This window comes from Ranitomeya imitator, chromosome 3, assembly GCF_032444005.1.
Source record: "Ranitomeya imitator isolate aRanImi1 chromosome 3, aRanImi1.pri, whole genome shotgun sequence".
Taxonomy (NCBI): domain Eukaryota; kingdom Metazoa; phylum Chordata; class Amphibia; order Anura; family Dendrobatidae; genus Ranitomeya; species Ranitomeya imitator.
The window spans coordinates 693,001,411-693,026,936 of NC_091284.1; the positions used below are offsets into that span (position 1 = coordinate 693,001,411).

At 44.4% G+C, this 25,526-nt stretch overlaps 1 protein-coding gene across 1 annotated transcript in view; it reads left to right on the forward strand.

Annotated features, from left to right (window-relative positions):
- SHMT2 (serine hydroxymethyltransferase 2) overlaps nucleotides 1-25,526 on the forward strand; it is a 140,253-nt gene that overhangs the window by 40,401 nt on the left and 74,326 nt on the right. The window contains exons 4-5 of the mRNA XM_069758545.1: nucleotides 17,658-17,858; nucleotides 20,357-20,438. Coding sequence (XP_069614646.1) covers nucleotides 17,658-17,858; nucleotides 20,357-20,438 — 283 coding nt within the window. The remainder of the gene's footprint in view (nucleotides 1-17,657; nucleotides 17,859-20,356; nucleotides 20,439-25,526) is intronic.

Below are 25,526 nucleotides of genomic sequence, written 5' to 3' on the forward strand. Positions count from 1 at the left end.
TATGGTTCCAAAAATATGGGGCATTTGATCTTATTTGGTGCTAATTTTTATGCACTTTACCAAGAGGGTGTTGCTCATGAATTCTCTGGTGGCGTGTCTTTATGCTGCTCTGCACAATTGCGCTGCAAACAATCCTTGCTTGTTAAAGACCATACAGATTTGCACTAAATTAAAAGGCTAGTAGCTCTACAGGCAATATGGTGTGTATGTATGTATGTGTGTGTAAGCCGACCCCCCCCCCCCCCTAATTTTGCCACAAAAAAATGGGAAAACTTATTGACTCGAGTATAAGCCTAGGGTAGGAAATGCAACAGCTACCGGTGAATTAAAAAAATTAAAATAGATGCTCCATACCATTCATTATTGCCCCATATATGCTCCATGTAAAGCTGTGCCACATATAATGCTCTGCACCGTTCATTATGGCCCCATAGATGCTCCATATAAAGCTGTGCCATATATAATGCTCTGCACCGTTCATTATGGTCCCATAGATGCTCCATATAATGCTGTGCCACATATAATGCTCTATACCGTTCATTATTGCCCCATAGATGTGCCATATAAAGCTGTGCCATATAGTGCTCTGCACCGTTCATTATTGCCCCATAGATGTGCCATAGAAAGCTGTGCCATATAGTGCTCTGCCATATATAATGCTCTGCACCGTTGATTATTGCCCCATAGACGTGCCATATAAAACTGTGCCATATATAATGCTGCTGCAATAAAAAAAACAAACTACATACTCCCCTCTCTTGCTTGCAGCTCCTCAGCGTCCCGTCTCGGCATCTCTCCGCACTGACTGTTCAGGCAGAGGGCGGCGCGCACACTAGTACGTCATCGCGCCCTCTGACCTGCACAGTCACTGCAAGAGGACACGAAGACAGAGCGGCGCCCGGCGTGTGGAACGCGGACAGTTAACTATGACATACTTACCTGCTCCCGGCGTCCCTGGCTCCTTCTCCCGGACAGCTGGTCTCCGGGTGCCGCAGCCTCTTCCTCTATCAGCGGTCACTGGCACCGCTCATTAGAGGAATGAATATGCGGCTCCACCCCTATGGGAGTGGAGTCCATATTCATAACTTTAATGAGCAGTCCCACGTGACCGCTGAACAGGGGAAGAGCTGCAGCACCCGAAGACCGTGGGACTGCAGGGACAGCGCCAGGAGCCCCGGAAGCAGGTGAGTATGCCTCAGACCTCTCTCCCCCTCACCCGCCGACCCCACCGCTGACCGTGACTCGAGTATAAGCCGAGAGGGGCACTTTCAGCCCAAAAATCTCGGCTTATACTAGAGTATATACGATATAGATATATATAGCAAAGCAAAAGACATTCTCAAATAAGAGTAAAATCTGGAAACTTATTAATCTGGCAACTCTAAAGGAAACCTGTCACTTTGGAAAACACTAGTTATCTGCAGTTATAAGAGTAACCCCTTAAAGACCGCCAATATGCCATTTAATGGCGGCAGTTAAGGGTACTTATTCCACATCGTCGCTTTATAAATGGCATTGAGAAATAAGTGTATAGCGCCCCCCGCTTCGGAAATTCTCCGGGGTCTCGGCTACCAGGGGTAACTGAGACCCGGGAGGACATGATTCGGGTCGGTTTTTACCAACCCGAGTGTTGCGATCACCGTTATACATGGAACAACGGCGACCACAAAAAAAAAAAAAAAAATAACTTTCCCATTTACCGTATTTTTCGCTTTATAAGACGCACCTGATTATAAGACGCACCCCCAAATTTGGTGAAGAAAAAAATATTTTTTTTATGTTAAATGGGGGTCTGTCTTATAATACCAGTGTCCGTCTTACAAATCATACGTCCCTCATCCTGGTATCTATATAACCCTCATGCTTGTGCTGGCACATGCCCCCCTGCTGTCAGGCACATGCCCACTTGGTCACTATATGCTTCCCTGTGCTGCTGGTAGACACATGCCCCCCCTGGGTTACTATATGCCCCCCTGTGCTGCTGGAAGACACATGCCCCCCCATGGTTACTATATGCCCCCCTGTGCTGCTGGAAGACACATGCCCCCCCATGGTTACTATATGCCCCCCTTGCTGCTGACAGGTACACCCCCCCCCCCCCCCGGTCACTATATGCCCCCCAGTGCTGCTGGCAGGTACAGGCCCCCCGGTCACTATATGCCCTCCCGTGCTGCTGGCAGACACATGATCCCCCTGTGCTGCTGGCACACATGCCCAGACCTTGTGCTGCTGGCAGACACATGCCCCCTCCTCCCCCTGTGCTGCTGGCAGACACATGCCCCCCCCCCGTGCTGCTGGCAGACACATGCCCCCCCCCCGTGCTGCTGGCAGACACATGCCCCCCCCTGTGCTGCTGGCTGACACATGCCCCCCCCCCTGTGCTGCTGGCAGACACATGCCCCCCCCTGTGCTGCTGGCTGACACATGCCCCCCCCCCCCCCCTCGTGCTGCTGGCAGACACATGCCCCCCCCCCCCCCCGTGCTGCTGGCAGACACATGCCCCCCCCCCTGTGATGCTGGCAGACGCATCCCCCCCCCCCTGTGCTGCTGGCACACACAAACCCCCCCCGTGCTACTGGCAGACACATTCCCCCCCCCCCCCCCCCCCCCCCGCTGGAGGCCACATGGCCCCCCGACCTCCACCCCCGCTGATGGAAGACACATGACACCCCCCCCCTTACCCTTCCCGCTGCTGGAAGACACATGACTGGGGGGGCGATATCCATGATGGGAGGGGGGGGGGGGGGATATGCAGGCACATGTAATATTTGCTGCTCCCCTGTGGGTCAACTCGTACAGCTTCAGCACCAAGGTGATGGACAGCGGGTGCAGTGAATACACATGCCCCCCCTGTGATGCCCCCCTGTGCTGCTGGAAGACACATGCCCCCCCTGGGTTACTATATGCCCCCTCTGCTCTCTGCAGCCTGGAGCCAGCCCACCCCAGCCCCCTGACACCACTTCAGAGCCGCATCCCTCCTCTACAGCACAGCACATCACCCCCACAAAAGTGCATCTTATAATCCGAAAAATACGGTAATTTCTCTTTCCGCTGATATAATCTAGCACATCAGAGGAGAGAGAAATGGGGTCCCCCGAGAACACCCCTCTGGTATCTCTGGACCCTCCTGCATCCCCCGATCCTGTTCCCCGGCCGTCGGCGTCTTCCGGGAAGTAAATGTTGGGCACATGCGCAGTTATAAAAAATTATGACAAAATAAAAATTTATTTCCATTAGGGTTAGTGTTGGACTAGGGTTAGGGTTGGGCTAGAGCCAGGGTTAGGGTTGGGCTAGGGTTAGGGATGGAACTAGGGTTAGGATTGCGGTTAGGGTTGTGATTATGGTTGGGATTAGGGTTGTGTTGGGAATTAAAGGTGTGTTGGGGTTGGGATGTGTGTTGGGGTTAGAATTGGGGGGTTCCACTGTTTAGGTACATCAGAAGGTCTCCAAACATGACATGGCACCCACCATTGATTCTAGCCAATTTTGCATTCAAAAAGTCAAACTGTGCTCCCTCCCTTCTGAGCCCTGCCATGCACCAAAACAGTGGCTTTCCCCCACAGGATATCTGTGTACTCAGGAGAAATTGCACAACATATTTTGCAGTCCAGTTTCTCCTGATACCATTGTGAAAATAAAAAAAAATTGGTTCCAAAGTTAATTTTTTTGAGAAAAAAGTAAAATGTTCATTTTTTTCCATCCACATTGCTTTAGTTCTCGTGAAGCACTTGAAGGGTTAATAAACTTGAATGTGGGTTTGCGCACCTTGAGGGGTTCAGTTTTTAGAATGGTGTCACTTTTGTGTATTTTCTGTCATATTGACCTCCAAAACTCACTTCAAATGTGAGATGGTCCCTAAAAAAATAAGTTTATAACTTTTGTTGTAAAAATGAGAAATCACTGGTCAACTTTTAACCCTTATAACGTCCTAACAAAAAAAAAAATGTTTCCAAAATTGTGCTGATGTAAAGTAGACATATGGTAAATGTTAGTTATTAACTATTCTGTCCCACATATCTCTGATTTAACCCCTTTACCCCCAAGGGTGGTTTGCACGTTATGGACCTGGCCAATTTTTACAATTCTGACCACTGTCCCTTTATGAGGTTATAACTCTGGAACGCTTCAACGGATCCCGGTGATTCTGACACTGTTTTCTCGTGACATATTATACTTCATGATAGTGGTAAAATTTCTTTGATATTACCTGCGTTTATTTGTGAAAAAAACGGAAACATGGCGAAAATTTTGAAAATTTCGCAATTTTCCAACTTTGAATTTTTATGCAATTAAATCACAGAGATATGTCACACAAAATACTTAATAAGTAACATTTCCCACATGTCTACTTTACATCAGCACAATTTTGGAACCAAAATTTTTTTTTGTTAGGGAGTTATAAGGGTTAAAAGTTGACCAGCAATTTCTCATTTTTACAACACCATTTTATTTTAGGGACCACATCTCATTTGAAGTCATTTTGAGGGGTCTGTATGATAGAAAATACCCAAGTGTGACACCATTCAAAAAGCTGCACCCCTCAAGGTTCTCAAAACCACATTCAAGAAGTTTATTAACCCTTCAGGTGTTTCACAGGAATTTTTGGAATGTTTAAATAAAAATGAACATTTAACTTTTTTTCACCAAAAATTTACTTTAGCTCCAATTTGTTTTATTTTGCCAAGAGTTACAGGAGAAAATGGACCCCAAACCTTGTTGTACAATTTGTCCTGCGTACGCCGATACCCCATAAGTGGAGGTAAACTACTGTTTGGGCGCATGACAGAGCTTGGAAGCGAAGGAGCGCCATTTGACTTTTTAATGCAAAATTGACTGGAATTGAGATGGGACGCCATGTTGCGTTTGGAGAGCCACTGATGTGCCTAAACATTGAAACCCCCACAAGTGACACCATTTTGGAAAGCAGACCCCCTAAGGAACTTATCTAGAGGTGTGGTGAGCACTTTGACCCACCAAGTGCTTCACAGAAGTTTATAATGCAGAACCGTAAAAATAAAAAATAATTTTTGTGAAAAAAAAATGATCTTTTCGCCCCCAATTTTTTATTTTCTCAATGGTAAGAGAAGAAATTGGAACCAAAAAGTTGTTGCACAATTTGTCCTGAGTACTCTGATACCCCATATGTGGGGGTAAACCACTGTTTGGGCGCATGGGAGACCTCGGAAGGGAAGGAGCGCCGTTTGACCTTTCAATGCAAAATTGATAGGAATTGAGATGGGACGCCATGTTGCGTTTGAAGAGCCTCTGATGTGCCTAAACATTGAAACCCCCCACAAGTGACACCATTTTGGAAAGTAGACCCCCTAAGGAACTTATCTAGAGGTGTGGTGAGCACTTTGACCCAGAGAAAAGTATAATACCAGATGACCAAATTAGTATCAATCAAAAAAATAATACCAAAACTAATATATACAATAACTTTATTTCAAAACCAAAAAATGCGATTAAAAACTTAGCACAACGCCCAAAATCCCTATCGTTAGGGATTGGGTAGATAAAAAATCTGGCCTGATAGTTAAAGGGCAGACGGGTGGGAGCAGGATAAAAAACCCTATATGTCCCTGATTACTCCCTGCCTGTCAGCGGAGGTTGGCACCCTCTTGGACGCAATATGGCGCCCCCGCTCCTCGACTGCTAACCCTAAAGGCCCTACAAATCCCTATAGTAATGTGGGGATGCTAAATACCTCTAGATACCTACTAACTAGCACCCAGACACACCAAACCACATATACCACCAAAAACACCAGACGGTGAATCACCAATAATAAATTAAGTTAGGAAAGCACGATCTGACCGTACCACGCCCTACAGATATGTTGATATAAGGCTATCCTACTTAATGGCTATTGCACCCTCCAAAAACCCTACCTGGTAATACCTGCCTGACGGCGGAGGTTGGCACCCTCTTGGACGCAAATTGGCGCCCCCGCTCCTCGGCGGCTGTCCCTACTGACCCTTGGACGATCCCTATCAAACAGGGAACCTGTAAATATGTGTCTAAGGGGCTACACTAGTGTGCCTTGCCAAATTACCCCTATTGCTCGGTCAGACCAAACTCAGATACCCAATGACACAAGCACACCGTGGTCTAGAACGCTATCCTTGTTAAAGCCCACCAGAGTATTCAACAGATATTAGCACATATTAAATGGGTATAACAATAACCTCCCCCAGGTAAAGTTTTATAAATCTTAGATGCTCATAGCCACAACACTAACTCAGATATGGAGATCTCATGTTACCAAGGGCACAATACAACTGATATATAAACATTCATACGGTGCCCCAATTGTAAACGTACAAATGGTGAAATACCAAAAAGAATACCAATAAAAGACCAGATACACTTATCTGTGTTCAGGTCTCGCCTCTACGCGTTTCCCCCCCATGATATGGTTCCTTAGGAGGCGTATGGGTAAGTCAAAATCCGTGTGCTGAAGACACATCAGAGATAGGTGCTGTGCCTGGTTGTGAGCACTTTGACCCACCAAGAGCTTCACAGAAGTTTATAATGCAGAGCCGTAAAAATAAAACAAAATTTTTTTCCCACAAATATTATTTTTTAGCCCCCAGTTTTGTATTTTCCCAAGGGTAACAGGAGAAATTGGACCCCAAAAGTTGTTGTCCAATTTGTCCTGAGTACGCTGATACCCCATATGTTGGGGTAAACTCCTGTTTGGGCACACGGGAGAGCTCGGAAGGGAAGGAGCACTGTTTTACTTTTTCAACGCAGAATTGGCTGGAATTGAGATCTGACGCCATGTCGCGTTTGGAGAGCCCCTGATGTGTCTAAACAGTGGAAACCCCCCAATTATAACTGAAACCCTAATCCAAGCACACCCCTAACCCTAATTCCAACGGTAACCCTAACCACACCTCTAACCCTAATCCCAACCCTATTCCCAACCGCAAATGTAATCCAAACCCTAACCCTAACTGTAGCCGTAACCCTAACTGTAGCCGTAACCCTAACTGTAGCCGTAACCCTAACTGTAGCCGTAACCCTAACTGTAGCCGTAACCCTAACTGTAGCCTGGAAATAAATACATTTTTTAATTTTTTTTTATTTTTCCCTAACTAAGGGGGTAATGAAGGGGGGTTTGATTTACTTTTATAGCGGGTTTTTTAACGGATTTTTATGATTGGCAGCCGTCACTCACTGAAAGACGCTTTTTATTGCAAAAAATATTTTTTGCGTTACCACATTTTGAGAGCTATAATTTTTCCATATTTGAATCCAGAGTCATGTGAGGTCTTGTTTTTTGCGGGACGAGTTGACGTTTTTATTGGTAACACTTTCGGGCACGTCACATTTTTTGATCGCTTTTTATTCCGATTTTTGTGAGGCAGAATTAGCAAAAACCAGCTATTCATGAATTTCTTTTGGGGGAGGCGTTTATACCGTTCCGCGTTTGGTAAAATTGATAAAGCAGTTTTATTCTTCGGGTCAGTGTCGGGGTCGTCACGACAATACCCTTCCTTCACCAGTCATTCCAAATCAGATTTAAAGCAGTGGTACCGGAGTGAAGAATGAGTCAGACAAAAGCTGGTTCAAACTCAGTGCCTGCTTATGCTTCCACACGTAGTGGTAACCCCACAGCAACTACTTTATTTTCTAATGCACAACATTATATGACCTATTGGGGGAAGGTGTGCAGAGGGCGGGGTTTAAGCAATGTATCTAGTATTCAGTCCTTCTGGTTGGTCTGACATCATATGATGGATCCTCCTTCCTCCACGTCACTTAAAATTTCCATTTCTCCAAGAACGATACCTTAGCTTCAGAAACGAAAGTGGATTCTTGGCAAGAACTAAAACTAAGGCGTCACGTTAAGTTTCGATTTCCAGAGAAATGATACTTGGCTTCTGGAATGTGAAACTTGTTTCTTCAGCAGAGTGAATCTAGGACAAAGGTGAATACTGGCAGCCATCTTAACTACAGTTAAATTTGCATTAATAAGCATGAAGGGGAAAAACTTATTGTTTCACAGCATAAGAATATACAAAAGAGTATAAAGACATATATTTTCACCTTGACAATCCCCCCTAAACACTAAGTTTTTCCCTAAAAAGAAAGATCCTTCGAGACTGTCCATGTGATGGGGAAAGGGGAGGTGGATTTCTTCATCCAGACACCTCAGAAGCTCTCCCCTTGTGAGAGGCCTCCAGGCAGCTGAACCCTTCACTAGCTTCACATGGAGTTCTCCCACTGTCCCTAAACTAAATCTCTTAGCATCATCTGAGAATAAGGGGTTTTGTCTAATTTCTTGAGGGGGACATACTTGGGGATCTCCCCTGGATCAGTGCCATCGTACTCTGGTGAGTCTACTTCTTGGTTGAGGAAGGTGCCAGTCGGAGTTGCCTCAGTGATAATCTTTTTATACAGGGGAATAACACAACAGAGAACTATTGATCCAACTACAAGGAGAGCAATCAGTACTAGACAAGCTTGTTGAAGGAATCCTTTGAGCCCACCCAACCAACCGGAAAAGAAAGATGTGTCTACTCCAGCATTAGTTTTTAATTCTGCTGCTAACCCATTTATCTTTTTAAGGGCTATCATGGTCTTTCCATTTACCCCAGAGTTCTGAGGGATATAGGTACAACACTCCTCTCCCACCATCCCACAGACTCCTCCTTTCTCAGCTAAGATCATATCAAGGGCTAGTCTGTTTTGGAGGGTCATTCTAGTGTTAGGGCCTAACTCCTCAACTATACCTTGGAAAGCACCATAGATAAAATTGACAAACCTTTGTTCACTGTAATATATGTAATTGATCCCATCAACATTTTTATTAATCTGCACTTGTGGATTAAAGAAGCAAAGCTAGCATAGATCTGGTTCTGGGCTTTAAATTGGTCAGGCACTCCAATGCCATCGACATATACCAATAGATCTTCTTCATAACTCATATGGAGCTGATCGAGACTTCTCCTCTTTCTGGTATATTCATCAGCTGTTTCCGGATCCCAAGGTAAAATCTTGAACTGCATAGCTAGTTTAACAAGGGTGCATTGACCTGTCCAGGCATTAGGCAACCTAGGACGGAGCTTACCATCTCCACATAACCATTAAATGTCGTACATATACTGTGTATGATTAGCTAGCAAATCAGTATCTAGAGAACTGTTCTCTTTGCAGAAACCTGTCTCGAAGACCCCTACTGGTGTACCTGTAGTGTCGTGGGTATTATAGCAGGTATAATTATCAGCTAATACGGTTATCCCCCCTGGGACCTTTAGTTTGGGTTCTTCATGAATTAGTGGGACATAATCTGAGCAATCAGTGGACTTTAGACCCTTCAACAGATTCATAACACAGGCAGTAGTATTAAGTATATCCAATATATCCCAAATTTGATCATCTGGATAATCTGTGGCCCTAACCAATTTATCCCACATTTGTATAACTGACAATTTTATTGGCTACACCCATCTGTACTACTAATCTTTCATGATATTGTACAAACTTATTATTCAAGAATATTGGAGAATTTAGACTGTCCCATGCGGTTACCAGTATTATTATATGGAACTACGAAAAACTAAAACATTATGTCCCCTTATTTGCCACTAGTCTGTTTGACCAGCTTGCAGTGCGATATGTGGATCCATGTCGGCCTTCCTTCCAGCTTTACTGACATAGGAGTGATGAGGACTTGGTAGGGACCGTCATACAAGGGTTCTAGTCCGTGTTTTCTGACATAGCTTTTCACGACCATAAAACCACCAGGCTTCAAATTGTGACCAATATCGGTTTCTGCTGAATCTGGAAGGGAAGAAGAAACTAAAACATGGGTGTTAGCAACATTTTTACTAAGCTGAATAACATATTGAACAGCACGGTCAATTTCTTCTGACAACTACTGAGACTGAAAATTTGCAACTGAGAACCTAGCACCAAACAATATCTCCTATGGGGACAGGCCATATTTTGCAATAGGGGTAGTATGAATGTGTAAGCCCTGGCCATGGAGCCGTAGTCTCCTGCATCATTTTGGTCAATTGTCCCTTCAGTGTGCCGTTCAGCCTCTTAACTTTCCTACTAGATTGTGGATGGTACGGAGTATGGAGGGCTACAGTGGATCTAAGCATTGTCAGAACCTCCTGATACACGAGAAGAAAAGGCCGGGCCTTGGTCACTTTCATCAACTTCTGGAACACCATATCTGCATATAACTTCTATCACCAGTTTCTTTGCAGTCACGTTGGTAACGGGGAATACTTCTGGCCAACTGGAGAACATATCGACAACCACCAGACAATATTCATACCTTCCAGACTTGGGCAACGTGATGTGGTCCTGTCGTCCACCTGGAGCTTTTGGAAAGGATAATCGGGCTTAGCAAGATGCTTCGGGGGTACACGTTGAAGTTGACCGAGATTGCAGGTCTGACAGATACCTCGATGTGTGGGCCCATGCGCCCACGTGGCAATAGCAGGGTACATCCGCTTAGGGAGACACACAAGTTGGTCCTTTTTCCAGTGACCATTGTCCATACGTGCTCCATCAGCTTTCCACTGCTTCACTTCTTCCTTTGGAAACATTCTCTGCATCGTCATTAAGCGGTCTTGCGGGGTCCGGCAGAAAACCTCAGTCTGTCGTAGATCATCAGGTTCCTGTAGAGTCAGTGTTTCTTGTAACTGTTTACGCTGAGAGCGTGTGGTCACCATAGCTGGTATGGTCTGTTCAACGGGTAGGAGAGCATCAGCTTTTGCTTGCATATCTGCAAAGGTGTTACCAACAGTCTGTGGACTGTTCCATAGTACCATGCTCCTTAACTTTGATAATGGCCACCTGGGTAGGTAATTCGATTGCGTCCATGAGGGTTTTAACAGCTTCAACATTCTTCACTGAGTCCCGGCAGTAGTAACAAATCCTCGATTGGCTCATAGGGCTCCGAAATCATGAGCAATACCAAATGCATACTGTGAGTCCGTGTATATATTAGCCCGCCTGTCTTTGGCCAAAGTACATGTAGTAGACAGATCCTGAAATTCTGCTTCTTGTCCTGACAGGATGGGAGGGAGTGAGTGCAGCTCCGTGCACTACAGTGTCTTCCATAGTAACAGCGTATCCTGTGTGGAGTCTGCCAAAATCATCAGCATATCTTGAACAGTCTTTCAGGGCTTTGTAGAGAAATTGCATTATGCGGGGTGCGTCTGGTATCCACTGACAACAATAAGTACATAGTCCAAGGAAACGTTGGAGTTCAGTCTCATCTTTTGTAGCTGCCGGCTATTTTTCTTCTGTGAGGTGTCTACCACCCCGAAGGAGACAGTGACCCAAAAATATCACTTGACCAAGGCAGAACCGAAGTTTCGAGGCCGAAACCCGACAGTTCAGATCTGCCAGATACTTGCGAAAACTAACAGTGGCAACAATGGCTTCCTGCTCTGTCTGTGCACACAACAAAAAACAAAAAATTTACCCACATACTGAAGCAACGTGACATAGGTATATTCTAACTGCCAGGGTTAGAGACACTATCCCCCCTATTTTTTTTTTTTTTTTACAAACTGATTGGGAAAGGGCATGTAAGATACACATCTCATTATACTCATCTACATAGGGGTTATATAACGTAAGGACCATCTGACCATCATCTTGGCTCACCAACTCTCTAGGTCTGCTCAGGTGCACTTATACGTCCATCATATTGTCTTTGTCTGTATAATGGGAAAGGTTTGTTCTCAGGGTCAGCCAATTATTTTAGCGTAGCTAGCTAGTCAGAGGGCTTCCAGGGATAATACTCCTGTATCTGTCTTGCACTACCTGATGTGGTTGGTTCTCTGGTGGTGGGGGGTGACTAGATGACCGGTTGGGGGTGACATGACATGCTGGTCTACAGCTCCTTCCCAAAAGGATTACTGTCAGCTTACTCCCAAAAGTTAATGTCCCCACTAACCACAATCCTGTGTCAGCTTCTTATATCACTACATGTGATCTTATCTGGACAGGATTCAGCGTAATTCACTTAGGTTGGGTTGCAGCACAGATTATACAAGTATTTCTCCAGTCTGGGTTTGTCTGATCGCAATGTTTACAAATCCATCTGTCTTGTCTTGGTCTGAGAATTAACATGGCAAGGGAGATTTCCAGACACAGGGTTAAAATGGATATTGGAGTATGAGACTGGATTTGTGTAGGGGAGGGGGAGCTGGAGCTGAAATCTGTTTCTTGGGCCACTGATAAGGAAGCGAGCTGCGAGCTGTGTCCTTGAAGCTGTGGGGGCCAGAGAGCGTTGGGGGCTACAGAGCGAGCAGAGATCGCTGCAGCTGCTGATACAGAATGGGTTAAGTTCTTCTGGAAACTTTGTACTACTTTTAATGCATCGTCCGGAGTGGAATTCTCGATGTCAGGTCTAACTGACATTATTGCCTCTTTCAATTCAGATTTAAAACTCTGACATCAAAGCTACCACAAAAATATGTGAATGGGCTTTATTATACAGTGAAAACCCCAGATCTTTAAACACTACCATAAGGACACCCATAGAACTTCTCGGCAGTCTAGGATATATTGGTGCCTTGGGGTTAAGGGGCACAGAGCTTAGTCGGGAGGGACCATATTACCTAACAGGGAGCCCCCCTGTACCAAATTTCTTATTGTTTGCTTTCCCAACACATTAATCTCAGTCACTTTCTCAGTTCCTTCCTGCACCATAAACATCCAGTTTTTTTTTGTTTGTTTTTTTTTCAACGTAACAAAACAGATCCAAATTCACTTTCTCTGTTAATCCTTAATTTGCTATATATCAACCATTCAACTTGAAACAGGTGAATCTTTTACCAATTTTTTTTTTTTTTTTTTCAATTACACTGATAACCAAACAATCTCTTACAAGTGCCTTCTAAAACAAAACACCATATTTTACTTTAAACTTACAATAATTCTTACTACACAAAGGGAAAACGCAGCGACTCGACCCCCTCCATAGCAGAAACACGGAACAGATAAGAACATCACAGCATTCCTCAACACAAAAGAAAGCAATAGCGCAGCGGTTTGACCCCTCCCATCGGGTGTCTCGGAAAACCACACAGAGTAACGAAATTCAGCAGTTCTCAGACTCAATTGATTTCTACAAAACCTTCACACAACTCATATGCCAGAACACCCTAGGAAAACTAATGATTCAGGTATTTTATAACCAAACACGGGCTCTGCATCCTTTCATCTTTCCTCTCCATCAACCTTTTTCAATTCCTCGTTCTTTAAACCTCGCGCAACTAGCAGATGAGCTTGCGCTTGTTCTAACAGTCCTTCATCTTTCAACATTCTTGACTGCCTTCTTGCCCTCCCGTGACTCTACTATTGTCTAGACTTCCACAGCATCCTCACTTAACTCGTGGGGCACGGACTTCTTCTGCTATAAGAGACGCAACATGACTCACAGAATACTATGCCCTTCTGCAGCAGGCCGCTGACAGCGACAGCAACACTTGTGTCCTAAGCACGGAGCCTCGCGTTCGACGTGCTATGAATAAAGAGCCTCGCGCTCAATATTTTTCCCTAACCTGAACACCAGTGATTACAGTCTGCCCTGTCACGATATTCTAAACGTTGGGAGGCGGTCTCCTAGTGAGACCCCTCCACTGAGATTCTGATGGTCCCCCCACTTGGGACGTCTTAATTACCAATGTGATTCTGGTGGTCCCCCCACTTGGGACGTCTTAATTACCAATGTGTGCAAGTAAGTGATTCTGGTGGTCCCCCTCTTGGGACGTCTTAATTACCAATATGTACAATATCACAGAGGCTGCGTCTCCTATCCCTTTCTCACAGCCGCCCCCAATCCACAAACTTCCTCAATCTTTCACTCTATCACTACTAGGCAATAGTCACGGGTAGGGTGGTTGAATGGAGTACAATGACCGGTGGAGGAGGTGTGGTGTACACGAGGACGTGCAGAATGCAACGTCTCTCAGTTGCTGGTTCGAAGCGTGGCACGGGATCGCGCTCGGTCTCACCACTCGACCGGTCACTCCCCAGACCCAAGGAGACCACCCACAGACTAACCAATAACGGCTGAAACACTAGCAAGTGTGACACATACATAGTATGCGATCTCCACTTACCGTGCTTAGAGGGTGATCAGTCCTCGAGGTCAGCCACTACGGGTGTCATCCACGGACGTCCAGGCATAGGTCCAGGGGGTCTCGGATCGCGGGCCACGCCCCACGTTTGTTGCGCCAAATTGTCGGGGTCGTCACGACAATACCCTTCCTTCACCAGTCATTCCAAATCAGATTTAAAGCCGTGGTACCGGAGTGAAGAATGAGTCAGACAAAAGCTGGTTCAAACTCAGTGCCTGCTTATGCTTCCACACATAGTGGTAACCTCACAGCAACTACTTTATTTTCTAATACACAACATTATATGACCTATTGGGGGAAGGTGTGCAGAGGGTGGGGTTAGGCGGGGTTTAAGCAATGTATCTAGTATTCAGTCCTTCTGGTTGGTCTGACATCATATGATGGATCCTCCTTCCTCCACGTCACTTAAAATTTCCATTTCTCCAAGAACGATACCTTAGCTTCAGAAACGAAAGTAGATTCTTGGCAAGAACAAAAACTAAGGCGTCACGTTAAGTTTCGATTTCCAGAGAAATGATACTTGGCTTCTGGAATGTGAAACTTGTTTCTTCAGCCGAGTGAATCTGGGACAAAGGTGAATACTGGCGCAGCCATCTTAACTACAGTTAAATTTGCATTAATAAGCATGAAGGGGAAAAACTTATTGTTTCACAGCATAAGAATATATACATATACAAGAGTATAAAGACATTATATTTTCACCTTGACATCAGTACGATTACAGCGATACCTCATTTATATCATTTTTTTTATGTTTTGGCGCTTTTATACGATAAAAAACATTTTATAGAAAAAATAATTATTTTTGCATCGCTTTATTCTGAAGACTATAACTTTTTTATTTTTTTGCTGATGTTGCTGTATGGCGGCTCGTTTTTTGCGGGACAAGATGACGCTTTCAGCGGTACCATGCTTATGTATATCTGTCTTTTTGATCGCGTGTTATTCCACTTTTTGTTCGGCGGTATGATAATAAAGCGTTTTTTGCCTCGTTTTTTTTTTTTTTTTTTTCTTACGGTGTTTACTGAAGGGGTTAACTAGTGGGCCAGTTTTATAGGTCGGGCCGTTACGGATGCGGCGATACTAAATATGTGCACTTTTATTGTTTTGTTTTTTTTATTTAGATAAAGAAATGTATTTATGGGAATAATATATATATTTTTTTATTCATTTAGGATTTTTTTTTTTTTTTTTACACACTTGTAAAAAATTTTTTTTACTTTTTTACTTTGTCCCGGGGGGGGGGGGGGGGGGGGACAATACAGATCGGTGGTCTGCCAGTTTGCACAGCACTCTGACAGATCACCGATCTGTCAAACAGCGCTGCAGCGTTACCAAGTGCCTGCTCTGAGCAGGCACTTGGTAAGCCACCTCCCTCCCTGCAGGACCCGGATCCGCGGCCATCCTGGATCCGGACTTGCTGCAGGGAGGAGGTGAGAGACCCCCGGAGCAACGCGATCACATCGCGTTGCTGCGGGGGTCCCAGGGAAGCCCGCAGGGAGCCCCCTCCCTGCGCGATGCTTCCCTGCACCGCCGGCACATCGCGATCATGTTTGATCGCGGTGTGCCGGGGGTTAATGTGCCGGGGGCGGTCCGTGATCGCTCCTGGCACATAGTGCCGGATGTCAGCTGCGATAAGCAGCTGACACCCGGCCGCGATCGGCCGCGCTCCCCCCGTGAGCGCGGCCGATCGCCTATGATGTACTATTCTGTCCTTGGGAAGTAAAGCCCACCCCACATGGACGGAATAGTAAGTCTAATGGCAGAAAGGGGTTAAGGGTATAAAAATTTAAAGTTTGAAAATTGCAAACTTTTTGCCAAATTTCCGTTTTTTTCCATAAATAAACGCAAGTAATATCGAAGAAATGTTACCACTAACATGAAGTACAATATGTCACAAAAAAAAAACAGCCTCTGAATCAATGGGACCCGTTGACGCGTTCCAGAGCTATAACCTCATAAAGTGACAGTGGTTAGAATTGTAAAATTTGGCCTGGTCATTAAAGGGACACTGTCACCTGAATTTGGAGGGAACAATCTTCAGCCATGGAGGCGGGGTTTTGGGGTTTTTGATTCACCCTTTCCTTACCCGCTGGCTGCATGCTGGCTGCATTATTGGATTGAAGTTCATTCTCTGTCCTCCGTAGTACATGCCTGCACAAGGCAATCTTGCACAGCGCAGGCGTGTACTATGGAGGACAGAGAATGAACTTCAATCCAATATTGCAGCCAGCATGCAGCCAGCGGGTAAGGAAAGGGTGAATCAGAAACCCCAAAACCCCGCCTCCATGGCTGAAGATTGTTCCCTCCAAATTCAGGTGACAGTTTCCCTTTAAGTTCCAAATTGCCTTTGTCACTAAGGTGTTAACCTCTAGGTGAAGAGTGTTCCAATGCTGGAAGTAAGGCTACCAGTGAGCTGTCGGCTTTCAGTCATTGTGGGCGGTGCAGGGAGCATTGCCATACTGTGAGTGCCACTGTAAGCACGCCCCTGTACTTTAACAGATGGCGCTGTAGAGCATCTGTGCAGATCAGGCTGTCAGTCTCCGAGAGTGCTTACATCGGTACTGTGAGTGATGAGTACAATTGCTGCCTGCACCGCCCCCATGACTGAAAGCCGGCAAAATAAGTTAATTTTTTTTCCTGAAAGGTACAATTCTAGTAATATAGCTGTACAGCATGTTAACTCAGTTTACCTGCAGATTAACCCTATATTTCCAGGTAAATAGTATTTTTTTTTTTTTTAGTTTAAGTAGTTATAATCTCTCCACTAGATTTGCAGCGCTGCAGTTGAGGAGTTTGGATTGAGTGGCAGTCGGGTATGTACCCAGCTACTCCATTCAGTGTCTGTTTTTGTTGGTGCCATATATTTTGCGTCTTCTGAGCGGTGTCACTCAGTCTCGTAGGCAGCGGCAGGGCACATGCTTGATATCTACTTGCTTTAATCTTGCTGCTGGGAGAAAATCTCTTTAACAAAAGTAGCATTCCTATTCAGTAGTTCATGACTGTCAAAAAATTCTTTTATTTTCCAACACCAGGTAGAATTCATATTTTATTGCTAAATATTGGTTTATTTTAATATGAAAATGCTAGATGTCCATTATGGTGTCTCAGTTAGGGCTCTCCTAAAGTTATTCCCACTCCCAGCGCCCCCCAAAAAGTTATCCTATATCTATAGGGTGTCTCGGCGAACCCAAGATCGGGCTTTTGAACCCTCCTGTCTTGAACGGAGAAAAGGTAAATGTGCTCTGCTTCTTCTCCATTTATTGCCTATGGGACTAAGTGCAGCACTCGACTATTTTTGGCAGTCCCATAGACAATGAATGGAGTAGACACCTCATCTCCACTCCTTTGAGAACAAGACTGCATAGGCTTGTTCTTGGGGTCTGATCTCAAGATCGCTGGGGGTCCCAATGGTAAGACTGCTAGTGTTTAGGGGATGACTTTATTTTGGGAGGTGGGGGCACACTATTAAAATACCAAATATCTTGAAATTGCAGAAAATGTAATTTGTGCTTGTTTGTGTCTTTTCTATAGGTATTATGGAGGGGCCGAAGTGGTGGATCAGATTGAGTTGCTGTGTCAGCGACGGTCATTGGAGGCCTTTAAATTGGACCCAGAAAAGTGGGGTGTGAATGTGCAGCCATATTCTGGCTCCCCAGCTAACTTTGCAGCGTACACCGCACTTCTGCAGCCACATGACCGTCTCATGGGGCTCGATCTCCCAGATGGAGGACAGTAAGTATACAGGAGTCGAGTACATTGTCCACTCGGTGATGAAACCAAACATACAAAGTCTGTGCATCAGGTGAGAAAGGAACCAAATGTGGTTTATCCGCTCACACTTACTGATGGGCACTGACAATCCAATTCATAGGATATTAAAACATTTTTATTTTAAATGCTTTAGAGCCTAAAATAAATACAAAAAATACAGTTTTAATGTCCTACAAATTGGATTTTCATGACCTTTTAGAGAGCTGGGCTCAGCCACATTTGGCTCCTTTTCTTCTGATCTCTGGTCGGAAGACTCTTGGACCTGCAGTAGCTGTTCATACCTATATATGCATCTCAGGTTAGAATATCCTTCATGGCGTTATTTGTTGTTCTTCTCGAAGACCCTTTTTTCCGCTTTTCTTTGCTCTACGTTTCTGCTATGTCTTTGCATTAGGACATGTTTCTACATCTGATAGAATTATATAATCCCAGTTGCAGTTTCCCACTGATTTATTGCTGAATTTGTAATTAACCGCCTGTATCTCGCGGTGACGTTACCTTTCAGTTCACACTCTACCCTTTTCTATACATTACAATAGACTGTCTCTTCTTTTTCTATGTGCCTTGAACGTTACTGATGCCGCCGGTTTGGCTTATGAGATTTGTCCAGTCCATTGATAAGGATTGAAGGGGAATTCTCCTCTCACCAAGTGGTGGTCGGGAAGTGCTATCACTTGGCAATCTCTGGGGGTCCAATACTTATCCGAGAGTGGAATAGGCTGTAGCCTTCACATATTTTCGGCACAGAAGAGTTTTCAGCTACTCGCCACTCCAGGAAAATCCTGTGAAGGTGAAGCGGCACTGTGACACCTTTATTCTGAGGATCAATGGGGGTCCCAGAGGTGGGATCATTACATCCTGGCATACCCCACCAATATCGCTTACTAAGGTGGGAAGACGCCTATAAGGCATGGATATATCTTCTCGAAAAGCTCATCACTCCCAAGTAGCCTCCATTCAGTTCTGTGCGTTTCTGCCAGTTGTCGTTGATTTACATAGAAGTGGCGCTATATAGATAGATTATAATTTATTATATTCTGGTATTAAGGAGGTTGTCCACGACTTCTTGATTAACACCCAGCACCCCTGTCATTCAGCTGTTATCGGTGGTGACCGCTGGCCAGAAGTACTCACTTGCCGATCTGCTATAGCGGCTGAGGCTGGGTACTGCACATCTGCCGTGAAATCATTAGGATCCGGATGTGTAGTACCTGCTGTGAGAAGACGACCAGCTTGGCAAGTGCGTACTTGTGGCTGCTGACACCGGTAACAGCTGATCGGCGGGGATGCTTAGGTGTCGGACCCTGGCCGATCAGACATCGATGGCCGGACATGCCATCCATGTAAAATTAGTGGACCGCCTCTTTAATGCTATGATACATTGTCATCTTCTAATTTCACACATTGATACCATTTTACATTATTGTCACAATTATGTATTTTTTATATTTTAACTCTCTCCCTCCCACCCGACCATAAGCTGCACGTTATTGCTTGTATGTAGGAGTTGGCGATCTCTTCTTTCTCTGCTGCGTAATTCTGAGCTCTTACTCAATGATTACAGAAAAACCCCTTATACTCTGACAATTTCTGTAATAACACAGGTCTGCAAAAAAAAATTTTTTTCAAGAGCTGTTTTGGTTATTCCACATAATCTTTGTTTTTAAGTGCGCTGAATCCGAAAATGACCTCCGTTTTGTCATAGGGCATCACGTTTTTCTGACAATTTAAGTAACTAGGTTAAATAAGACAATACCTCAAAATAAATGAAAAGACTCATAAAATTAATTTTTTATTACAAATGTTTCATGAAAATCATTTTTTAACTGCAATGAGATCACTAACACTTAGTAAAATGGATTCTTCTTCCCCGTGAGGCTTCTCTTGGTACATTTACGCTTGTGAGGAGCATCTGGAACGTCTCTCTGAAGCGTCCAACAGTAGTCTGCCATCATTGTAATGCTCCATCTTCCCTGGTATCTTCTTTCCATCTCGTTAATGTCCTGGTGGAATCGTTCACCTTGCTCTTGACTCACAGCTCCCAAATTTTCAGGAAAGTTATCAAGGTGGGAATGGAGGAAATGAACTTTCATACTCATCAGGCAACCTAAAGCTTGAAATGCTTTCAGCATTCGTCCGACGACTTTTTTTTTTTGTAGTCAGGGTCTTGTATATCTTCAATGCATTGATGTGAATTAATTAATAGTAATTTTGACTTTCAAAACCCTAAGATAAAAAAAATACCAAAAATTGAGAAAAATATACTAAATTTGAAGAGAATTTTGCAGCAAATCCTGACGTCCAGGATTTTTTTTTCAACATTTTTTTCCGTTTTCAGCACACCAAAATACATGGAAATTAGATGAAAATAATCAAACAGCTTTTCAGTTGCAGACCTGTGTATTCTGCTTTACCTAGTTACGTCGTATTGTAACCTGACAATCTGTTCTTTTTCCCAGCTTGACCCACGGGTACATGTCCGATGTGAAGCGCATATCTGCTACCTCCATTTACTTTGAATCTATGCCTTACAAGCTGAATGTAAGTACCCACTTGTGGCTACTATTTGGCCCCCATAAGAGGCGAGTTTCCAAAACTGTAGCAAAAAAGTGAAGTAGTTAGGCATGGCAACCAGTCAGGTTTCTGCTCCTATACACCACTGACCAATCCGATGCCTTTTGGTTGGTTGCCATGGGCAACTACTGCCTATTGGTTGCCAAGGACCAATTATTACTGCACTTTCGGTCCATTGTGAGAAAAGCGAACTACAGGTGTCGTTTTACTTTGCACCTGTTTTAATACATCACTTCCACCACGTCATAATAATTTTTATTTTTTTTTTTTATTCCCAGCGATTCTGACATTTACATAAGAGCTGAATCTAAATGAAACCTAGTACATTTCAGCTAATACGACTGTGCCCAATATTGTGTGTGAATATGGACATGTTTGTGGGGTGTGCACAGCCCCCTGATGTAATGGTATGGCCAGTAAGCCGGCGTGGTGCACTACACGTACCTGGCACCGGCGTCCTATCTAAGCCTTTTTGTGTGCATTTCTATTACTGGACAACCATCCCCTCATGGAGGATCGGTGTGCGAGTGGTTGTTAATCTGTGTTTTGCACCCGGGGCATATACTCTCTACGTTATATATATTGGTATCACCATATCAATTCTTCGGATTTGCTGGTACATAAAGGACAATGGGTTATTAAACAAATCTCAGACTCAATTATGATTTAATTTTTTTTTTTTTTATATAATTTTGAGTAGAGAGCAATCACGTTACATATGATAAAATGCACATCTGTACATATACTGTATTTTGCGGATTATAAAACACACCAGATTATAAGACGCACCCCAAATTTTGAGGAGAAAAATAGGAAAAATAAACTTTTTTTTTTTTTTTTAAATAAAATGATGATGCTTCTTATAATCCATGCGTCTTATTTCTTACCGAGGGTGGTGGCTACGGTGAAGTGGGGTCCCAGGGTCGCTACCGGAGGAGGCAAGAGTGGAACGTTGCTGCAGGCTGGGATGAGGGGACGTTTGGTTGTGCGGGGGTGCTGAGGTCTCCATCTGTGCATGCGCTGCCCCCGGCAGCCATTTTGCCGGAGTCCACCGCATAGTAAACCATGTAAGTGCAGGGGCTCTGGGGTTTCACAAAATGTCGACAGAGCCCCCGCAGCACCGAACATCCGCAGCAGCGTATAAAAAAAATGTGTATTAAAGCACTAATAACCATGTAATACAACCAGGAATCTGAATACTAAAAAATAGGTCACTTTAATCTATACTCTGAAGGAACAAAATCACATTAAAAACAATTTAAAGCAAAAAGTGATCAGTTTTTTTTTTCAATAGGATAAACTAGATCTCCACATTGCAACATTTCCCTGAAGAAACCACTAATTGCTGGCGTAATACGTGGGGCTCATATGTTCTCCCTTTCTATATTTCTAGGGTAGAACCGTTAGGTCACACACCGATATTTGATCTGGTATTTATATTACTTATAAAGCTTTATATTAATATTAATTTATGATCTGTTTGACTTATTACAGCCACCATTTTGCTTTAATGTTTTATTCTTGGGGTATGTTTCTATGTTCCGTAAAGGCAATGCTTTGGACGCAGCAGATCCTCGCTCCGCCCAAAGCGCTGCCGGCTTTTGTACGCGTGGTGATTCCGCATGTGTTCAATGAACACATGCGGAATCACCGCATCCTATACATAGACTGTGTTATTTATCTTGCAGTGACTGAGTGTCTCCATAAGATATACTTGATGCAGTCTAAAAAGACGCGCAGCATGTGCGTATACACAGGGGAGCTGAAGGCGTCCGTGCACGGATAGTGGAGATTGCATTTCATAAAATCCCATCCATTATGCTGTAACATCTGGGCGCTGCAGATGTACGCAGCGTCCAATCCGCAGCAAATACTGAATGTGGAAACATACAGTTATAGGAATTTTTCGATTGGTTACTATATATATGATTGTTATATTTACTTTTCAGTCCTTTTGTTTGGTAGAAATATATAATATACACATAGTAAGTGTTTTATTTTTTCTGTACCCTGTTGTAGGGAGGTGTTTTGGCTCTCCACATACCGTATTTTCCGCTTTGTAAGACGCACTTTATTTCCCCCAAATTTGGGGGGGAAATGTGGGTGCGTCTAACAAAGCGGATATACCGCTTACCATTACAGGCTGGGAGGAGGGGGTGTCCGCCGCCGCTACCGCCTGCCGCCGCTGTCGTCCGCCGCCACTGCCGGGGTTGTCCGCTGCTGCCCCGGGTGATGCTGAAGGCTCCGGTGCTGCGGGGGGCTCTGGCGACATATTGTGAAAGACCAGAGCCCCCCGGCAGTTCTTCCATGCGTTCCAGTATGACTAATTCCGGGAAAATGGCCGCCGGAATCTCGGGAGATGAGATTTCAGCGCTGAGATCTCATCTCTCGAGATTCCGGCGGCCATTTTCCCGGAGTTAGTTCCAGTATGACTGACTCCGGGAAAATGGCCGCCGGAATCTCGGGAGATGAGATTTCAGCGCTGAGATCTCATCTCTCGAGATTCCGGCGGCCATTTTCCCGGAATTAGTCATACTGGAACGCATGGAAGAACTGCCGGGGGGCTCTGGTCTTTCACAAAATGTCGCCAGAGCCCCCCGCAGCACCGGAGACAGCCCTACAGCACAGGAGCCCCCTGCAGACCCCTCATCCCAGCCTGCAGCAAAGGAGCCCCCTGCAGACCCCTCATCCCAGCCTGCAGCAAAGGAGCCCCCTGCAGACCCCTCATCCCAGGCTGCAGCACAGGAGCCCCCCTGCAGCACAGGAGCCCCCTGCAGACCCCCTCATCCCAGCCTGCAGCAATGCTCCACTCCTGCCTCCGGCAACGAGCCTGGGACCCTGATCCACCACAACCACAACCCCTGGTAAGTAATAAGACGCATGGATTATAAGACGCCCCACCAATTTATTAAAAAATAGTTTTTTCCTATTTTTCTCCTCAAAATTTGGGGTGCGTCTTATAATCCGGAGCGTCTTACAAAGCGAAAAATACGGTATATATTATGATCCATTGTGGAGATCTAATTTGTCCCATTTCAAAAAACTCATCCTTTTTTTGTTTTTGTGCTTTTGTTCACTTTTGTATTCAGATTACCTGTTGTATTTTATGGTTACTATTGCCTTTATACACAGCTTTTCTCTTTCATTTATGGATTTTTGGAGTAAGTACAAGAGTTCTGAAAGATCGATTTCAAAATGTGGATAGTCTGTACTATGAAATCTGGTGATGCATCCACTTTAAACTGGTTCTCTTCAATCTATGCCTCCAAAATGCCCCCAGGGCCGGTAGTATTCAGCCTTGTTCTACTCTAAAGATGGCCATACACAACGGTCAATCGGTTGTCCGCTCTCGCTCCTGACTTTCCCATACACATAGTGTTATTGTGTTTCCACTGGGGAGACAGGAGAAAGCTGCTGCCAGAAATTCTGGCAGCTGGTTATTTCTTGGAGAACAAGGGTGTTGGGCATTGAAATTTAAACTCCGCTATCCTTAACTCCATCAACACCATCTGTTGGGAGGTTCCCCTACACATGAGATGTTTAGCTGATATCTGTGGACTTGGCTGACTTTTAAAGTGAATTGGGACCTTAAAGGAGTTCTCGGAGAATGTGATAAAAATGTCACCTGCATCAGCTTTGAAGCTGCAACCCATCCTAGTCATGTCAGGACAGGTTGCTATCTGAAGAAGCACAGACTGACTGGTGTCTCAATTGTCAGGGGAGCAGCATCCAACTTAATGTGTTCACTCCGTGCTCAGTCTTCGCTGACTGTCAAAAACTGGTTAAGAAATGATCACGGAGGAGGACTGAGGCTACAGCTCTGAGTACGGTAACTCATGGCTGAGTGAGCAGATCAGGTTACGATGCTGCTCCTCTGACAGTTGAGACACCTGTCTCGAGCTGTTTTTCTTTAGATGACTACCCATCTTGACCGGTAACTAAGACAGGTTTCAATGTGAAATACGTTGCAATGTTCATTTTTATCACCGTTTTGGAGAACACCTGTGTGTAGAAGCCACATCAGATGTATGGAAGGGATTTCAAGGATGAAATGGAGATCAGGTTACGATGCTGCTCCTCTGACAGTTGAGACACCTGTCTCAAGCTGTTTCTCTTCAGATGACTACCCGTCTTGACCGGTAACTAAGACAGGTTTCAATGTGAAATATGTCGCAATGTTCATTTTTAGCACCGTTTTGGCGAACAGGTGTGTGTAGAAGCCACATCAGACGTATGGAAGGGATTTCATGGATGAAATTCAGTCAGGGGCACCCTAAATGAACAATTCAAGAAAAAAGTTTGACAAAATAAGTTAGTGAAAAATAAATGCGCAATTAAAGAGAAGTGAGTAGAATGTGAAACATTACAAAAATGCAAAAGATGAATGAAAACATATGAAAAAAAAAAGTGAAATGGTGTAAAATCGGGACTTGTAGTAAAGTGTAAGTAGCTCGAAACACAGCCAGGTTGAACCGTATAAATGGCCATAAAACAACCTGCACACACAAAATAATATATAAAAAAATTGACATTTCCAAATCAATAAAAGTAAACGACACCGGTGGGAAGCTAAAAGATGTTTTCTTGGATTCATACTTCACCTCCCCCGCATACACATTTTACTTCTAAAAGAAAGGTTCACTGATGCAACTTCCAAACCATTATGGAAAATAAGGGATAAAAATGCTGCTCAGTGGTGATGGATCATTTGTGGTCATTGTAATAAGCGTAAAGAAATAATCGTCTTTGCAGACTTCTACATAAACAGGATTCTTCCATGCCGGCTTATAATGTAGTGTTTGTTCTCCCGCTGCTTTCGCTTCCCGGGGCTATTTAAGTCTTTTATTACAGAATATAAATGCAAGGTATTTAGAAAGTTTCTTTTGAAACTGAAGATGACAACTGAAAAACTATTTTATCCAGATTATAAATAATGCTGAAACGATTAGAATGGCACCGAAAAGTTGCTGTAATTCAGTTGTGACACCATCAGGTAAGCCCAGGTTTCAGCATCCCAGCTGTTCTTTATGAAGCTGTGCGGAGTTGGAATGGCAC